The 7,192-nt window shown below is 31.0% G+C and overlaps 1 protein-coding gene across 4 annotated transcripts in view; it reads right to left on the bottom strand.

Moving 5' to 3' along the window:
* Positions 1–7,067, bottom strand: part of LOC106110167 (UTP--glucose-1-phosphate uridylyltransferase) — a 20,079-nt gene extending 13,012 nt beyond the window's left edge. The window contains exons 1-2 of one of the 4 annotated variants that reach the window (XM_013291891.1): positions 6,941–7,067; positions 6,305–6,331 (exon numbers count right to left, since the gene is read on the bottom strand). In XM_013291891.1, the coding sequence (XP_013147345.1) occupies positions 6,305–6,331; positions 6,941–6,970 (57 nt within the window). In that variant the 5' untranslated portion in view covers positions 6,971–7,067. Of the gene's footprint in view, positions 1–410; positions 531–3,710; positions 3,882–6,304; positions 6,332–6,940 lie in introns of those variants that run through there. The other 3 variants (XM_013291892.1, XM_013291894.1, XM_013291893.1) reach the window with 3 other exon arrangements.
* Positions 7,068–7,192: the final 125 nt, after the last annotated feature.

Genomic DNA, 7,192 nt, shown 5'->3' with positions numbered 1-7,192 from the left:
AATGTAATATAATAAATAAATGATAAATAAATAAATGTAGTGTTATATATAAATAGATAGATAATTAAATAAATAGATAAGTACACTACAATAGTATAGATAGTATAGAATAGTACAGATATATAGATTAACATGAACAAAACATTTTGTAGACTTCATGCAACATAGTGTTAGGAATAAAATTAGTACCGTGCTATAGAATTGGCGCAACTCTAGATTATCGGCATAAACGGCACGTCCCTAGCTGACAGCTGTCAATGTCACTAGCAGTATGGATAGATTGGCGCGCAACTTGAGTCTTGACGAGAAGTATTGCTCTGAGTTAAAAGCGACAGTATCAAATAAATAAGTTGTCTAATAATAGATAGTTTGAAAATGATTATAATTAGACCAATATATTATGTACATACCCAAGATCTATAGAATTCTCTTTCACTCATTATTCTTGCAGTTTAACCAATTAATTTAAGGAATTAACACTTTAATTAAAGTCGCGACAGGCACGTCACTAGTCGTATATATGCCGACGCTAACTGAACATATGATAAGGATATAGTGCGTGTTATCTCGGCGGACTGTCACACCGTAGTAACATGATAACTCCATAAGTAAAAATGTGTAAAATACTAGCTTTCGCCCGCGACTCCGTTCGTGTGGAATTAAAAAAAAACAGTAGGTTATGTGTTCTTCCAGACTGTCTTCTACATTTATACCAAATTTCATCGAAATCCGTTCAGCTGTTTAGGCTACAAACTCTAACAAACATCAATCCATCTAAACTTTCGCATTTATAATATTAGTATGAAGTATGATTGTTTGTTCACTTGCAATTAAGTTTATTTAAACTTTTTTTTATGGAAAATATAAGTAGAGTTTTGTTAATTTAGTAAAATTTCCTATAACTCCAACAATAGTCGAATGGCGGGATTGGAACCCTGGAACGCAAGATCGTTAGTCCGTACCCCAAACCATTAGGCTATTGGCGCTAAGTAAGATAAGATTCTTCCAGTCCTAAGTGGTTCTGCTAAAGGTAGTTCGTACCTTGAGTTTGCGCCAAACAAATACTATAAATGTCAAAATACGCTTCGGTGTGAATGTAGCCTTAACAGAATACAATGAAAATAATTGTTACACTAATTTCTATTTATGTGAGGGTAAGAAGTACGTAACAGTAAAATTTCTAATTATAAATGTAAGTACTTTATCTTGTTTACCAAATAACTTGAAGATTACATTTTAAGTTATAGAGATATTACCAATTTACGTGAGATTTTAACGATTATTTTATTAACTAGCTGTTGCTTGCGATTTCGCCCGCGTGAAATTAAAAAAATAATACAAAATTTATACTATGTTACTCACAGATAAATTACCATTCTAATGGTGAAAGAATTTTTATAATCGGCCCAGTAGTTTTTGCGTGAATCAAATACATACAAAAATACAAATATTTCCTTAAATGTAAATAGTTAACTTGGAAAGAATATTGCCTAAACACCCATTAAGCACTTCAATAACCTATGTTTCGGAGTTGCAAAAAATTTTTTACAAATGTAATCATCATTGTCAGTTTTAGGTAGTCGACTGCTGAACGTAGGCCTGTAATATTCATGTTTACAAGCTGTTTTGTAAAATTCCACGCGAGTTTTCATACACAGATGTACAAACATAAGCCGTTGTTGTTTGAAATACACATGTTACTAATCTTACTAACATTATAAATGCGAAAGTTGAAATGGATGTTTGTTAGAATTTGTAGCCTAAACTGCTGAAAGGATCTTAATGAAATTTGGTATAAATGTAGAGAATAGTCTGGAAGAACACATAAGCTACTCATTTTTTTTAATTCCACGCGGAAGGAGTCGTGGGCGAAATCTATTTCCTTAATAAACGAGTAGTCAATTTTTAAATATACAATGTAATGCGAAATTCTTGTTTATTTTTTTAACGAAGTCTTGTTAAAAATACGATAAAAACCAGACAATGGCACGGTTTTTTTTATATAAATGTATGTATTTGTTGAATGGCGTTATCTATCAACAAGCATCTATTTAAACATCTTCCGTGTGACAATTCAAATTGTTTCATATTTTTAAAAACCCTAATAAATACTCATCACCTCTCCTGCCTTATCCTACTCCCGTAGGGTCGGCGCGCCGGGTCCATCATCAGGCCATCAGTCCATCAGTCCCTTCTTGATCATTTCACCTTTCACGCAATACATCCATCTCTTTCGCCTACCTCTACCGGTGTACCCCCCTATAATCATAACTAACGACCATCTTGTTTCATGCGATTCATCCCTCCTCATAACATGCCCATACCACGTTAACCTTTAACTCCTTATTTAAAGAAAAAAAACCAATTAAATACATATTTATTCCATTTTCAATTCAACTTCTGGTTCATAATTACGTTTTTTAATAAGTGCAGGTTCAAGAGGTTATAATCTTTTAACAGCTTTTGCCCTCGATAGCGTCCAAGTGGCATTAAAAAAAAACAAAAGTGAGTAGCCTATATATTCATCCATACTATCCTCTATATCTATGCCTTATTTCATTGAAATCCGTTCAGCCGTTTAAACTACAAACTCTTAAAAACATACATTCATTCATCCATCTAAACTTTCGCAATTATGCGAAATAGATGGATGACTAATACTAGTAATTAGGAATATTATAATATTAGTAAGATAAATAAATAGTAATAACTTTGATTAATATTAATTATGATTATGAAGTATGATTATCTGTCGCCTGAGACTTGAGCCACGTAATTCTTCATATTAAAAAAACTGAGTAGTCTATGCGCTAGTCTACAATATAACCTATCTCTGAAACTTTCATCCAGATCCGTCATGCAGTTCTGGTGTTACGAATAAACGGATGGATGTATGGATGCATTGACTTGTGTCATACCAAGGGCGGATACAGGGGGGTCATAGAGGACATGATCCCGCTGAGCTGGTTCGTCAAGAGCTTGACAAAATATATTTACATATTTTGTCAAGCTCTTGACTTGACAACGACTATGGGACCCCTCTTGGCGCCAAAGATGGATCCCCCTTGTGTCATACAGACTTACTTAAGATAATAGTTCCAGACTAAAGATATTGTACCTTGGTTTAAGATAAACGTTTGTCGACCTCTAGAGGTCATATTTGATATCGGTAGAACGAATTACGAAATTGCTTGTATGAATAATATTTAACCAGCATGTTTTAATATCGCATATTTATATGTTACATCATTCACTATATTCTTTGGTTTTTTAATTAAAAAAAAAACATCAAAAAGTACATCTATATCTATACTAATATTATAATGAGAGATTTGGATTTTTGTATGTATTCGATTTATGTAAAAACTACTGTGACGATATTAAAAATTCTTTCATCATTAGAATGGTAATTTATATGTAACATAGGCAATATTTTTTATTACTTTTTTAATTTGACGCGAGCGAATCGCGAGCAAATATGAAATATGAAAGGACGATTTGTTGGTTTGATAGTGTAGACAAAATTATAAAAGATAAAATGTTTTTTCGAATAATTCGTTCATATTTCAACTTACAAATATCTATATGATTCCACTGTAAATGGTATATTAAGATAAACGCGAAACTACGATTCTTATCTACAATAAGGTCAAAACATTAAGATCAATTAAAAATAAATCTAAATATAATTAAACAATAAAACAAATTACCTTGCTTAGCATATCCATTTTTCAATAAAAGAAAGAAAATTTAAAAAGAAATCACTACGTCACGTCAACGTCAAAGTTTGGCGGGAAAACTGTCACAGAATATTCCCGACGCGCGAGCACGACTCTCGTCAACTAAACAATAAAACGATCGACGCATTACTTATATGAATGTTCAGTTATCATCGCAGTGAATAGTTTGTCCGTAGAGATTAGCTACTGTGTACATGAATCTAGTTGTACTCGTATTAAAAATATATTACGTTATACATGTCTTACGTGGAAATAGGTAAGTAGGTTATGTCTGAGTAATCACAACCTTTTTAAATTTTTCCCGCTTAATAACAATTGGTTCTCCCTAACCTGTGTTATCTAACACAAGTGTGACCACGTATTTTCTACCGCGGATCCGGTCTTTTAGAAGATGCTAGAATAGTTCGTCTTATAATCTCTGGGTTTATTTAATTTCGACAAAATATATTTTCATATAATTATGTTTGTGTACTTAAAAAGTTTGTATTTGCGTTTTTTTCTTAATCATAGCAACATAGGTTTTCCAGCATATATCTTCATTTATTACTAATCGGTGACGTAACGCTTTCCTACTATTGAATTCCCATATTACGTATTTCATTAGAAAATAATGGCCGCAAAAAGTAGTGTATGGACGAAGAGTAATGTTGCCTTTGCCTTTGGCCAGTCCCTTTAAAAAAACACGAGTCACATCACAATATTTCAACGCATGTATACTCTATGTTCTATGACTTTGTACTTTGCGTGTTGTTAATATAAAATGTTTACAACTGATTATTACCGTAACTACTAATAAAATTAAACCCTTTTTCCACTAACAGATTTAGTCTTGATTTATATGAGCAAATATTGTACCATTTTCACTGAGAAATGCTATCCAGGAAGACAGTACAAGTATTCTGTCTGTTTTAGGCATTAAAAATTATAATCGAGAAATAAACAGATTTATAGGCAATTTATTACAACTATTGCGTGACATGCTCGCAACGTCTTTACGTATATAGTTGACGCGAGTTTAAATTTTATTATAAAATTGCAATAAAAAAAGTTTAAAAATCAAAAGTATTAATATGTATTATTTAAATATCGCAGATTTGTACGCATTTTTATTAACACTTGTAAAGTATGTCGTGTTTTTCTCGATTACGAATAACAATATTTCATCGCAATACGCCAAACAATACAAACAGTAAGATAATAGAAGTAGTTACTTTTAAGTATATGTTAAATAACTACCTTTATATGTTGGAAAATGAAGTAGGAAAAACGTGATTCTAAATAGCATCGTCACCATGCTTAAGGTATTTTAATAATATGTAGATATCTTGTAATCTAAGATGCGAGGAAGTATTTGTAATGATAAAATAAAATTGCAATATGATATGGTTTTCTAACAAAACATTGTAGACCATATATTATGTACTTGTTTTGTGGTTAGCCACAATACAAAATGGCGGTAAAATTGACACCTGTCAGTTATAACTGCGAAGAAAAATATAAATATGATTTATAAAAAATACAAATGATACCTCAAACATATAAATATGTTTATTTTATCCTTTATTTAATCTATATTTATACTATTATAATAAAGTGTAAACACACACTTTTTGTTGCCTAAGATGTCAGCAATTACAGCATATATTTTAAATACTTTTTTTTTTAATAAAAAGCCCTACACTTGCGTCACGCTTTAGGCTATAAATTTTCACGCCGTTAAACTTAAGGGTAAATATTTTGGATAAAAACCCTAATGTGGGAAAGAGACCATAAGTTGTTGCCGACATCAAGGAAGCAAGTTTGTCATGGTTTGACATCATGTCATGTCATTTTGACGATTCCAATTGTTAATTTGACACATGTAAACAATATAACATTTTTTTTATAATTTTACGCGGATGAAGTCGCACGGGAACAGCTAGTTACTTATATTAATAATAAAATAAATAAATAAATAAAAATACTTTTATTGTTGTCACAAAAACAGTTTCTTATGAGCTAAATAAAAAAAAAAAAGTTAAATCGACAACAATGGGCTGCAGGCTCAGCGTGGACCGCATGACCTAAGCCATGCGGAGCTGGTTTTCAGCCTTTCAATTTGGATAAACATTCATATATAGTAGGCTATACTCTTACTTTTTTATAATAAAAGGTGACAAATGAGCAAGCAACCATTGGAATTCCCTAAAATAAGCCCATAGACATCCACATATGCAGATATCTAACTCTAGTAATGGAGGAAAGATGCCCAGAAAGAGGATATTTCCCCTACCTATGCTTCCAATTCCCTGATCTACCCTTTCCTTAACAACAGGTTGGAAAGGGAAGGTCTTAAATACCTTAAGTGAATAAACTACTAAATTTATACATGCTTTTAAAATATTTCATGCATTGAAATTATCTAAAACAGATAATAATAAAAAAATTATAATATTTAATATAAATATAATAATTAGAAGTTATCCGCAATCATAGAAATAAAACCTGTTACCACATATTTTATTATCATGCTTTACTTTTATTTATTTTACCTATAGAAATGTATTTAATAATGTTTCGCTTACCGCTGGCCTCAGCCTGCTGTCATATGTCTGTAATTTATAATTTCACATTTATTTAGCCAATATCTATGTATAAATTAAAATATATAATATCAAATACAGCAACACAAAAACTACTTGAGTATAGAAATCATAGTTTCTGGTCAAAAATAACTCATTCTATTAATAATTTGAATCCCAGAGACCTGAGTATTAAAAGTCTGCATTTTGAATTCATATCCATTATTTATTTACTTTATTAATCATATGTAATGTTTTCAGTAACTTTTCATTTTATCCAAAAAGGTTATATAATTTACATAATAGCAAACAACAACAAAGGAAACTCAGAAAAAGTGTGCGAAAATACCGTTTATTGCGCATGTATACGAGGTAATAAAAAATACCAATTACTAATTTTTTAAAATACTTTGCATTGATAAATTACCGCCTAAAAATTTTTATCTGATTAGTAAACTAATTTGTGTTATTGCAAAATAGATAAAAATAAACTAAGCAATGTCGTTAATAGGGTTTTTTATGACCTCTAGGGAGCATCAAGGTCGAAGAGATAAATAAAACGATAAAATATTATTATTGACAGTTACGTGATAGTGTTGGTTGAGGTCCGTGCACTTAGCTCTGATAATGTCTCATTACCTTCTTATCTCCTTCTCTGCTATCTGACATTGTTGATTTAGTTATAAAACTATTAATATGTTCGAAACAATAAAACACTTTGGACGCCGCTTGATACCGTTGACTTTTTGACAGTCAGGTGATTGTCAATTTGACATTTTTGAAAAGGGTTCCTTTTTGTCGGGTTCATTGAATCTTAAAATTGCAACAGCACTTTTATTATTGTAAACAGCATAAAATCGAAAAAAAATATTTAATCTATGAATATTCTAC

The sequence above is a fragment of the Papilio polytes genome, unplaced genomic scaffold (genome assembly GCF_000836215.1).
Source record: "Papilio polytes unplaced genomic scaffold, Ppol_1.0 DF820844.1, whole genome shotgun sequence".
In the NCBI taxonomy this organism is placed as follows: Eukaryota; Metazoa; Arthropoda; class Insecta; order Lepidoptera; family Papilionidae; genus Papilio; species Papilio polytes.
This window is presented reverse-complemented; position numbering and strand designations above follow the sequence as displayed.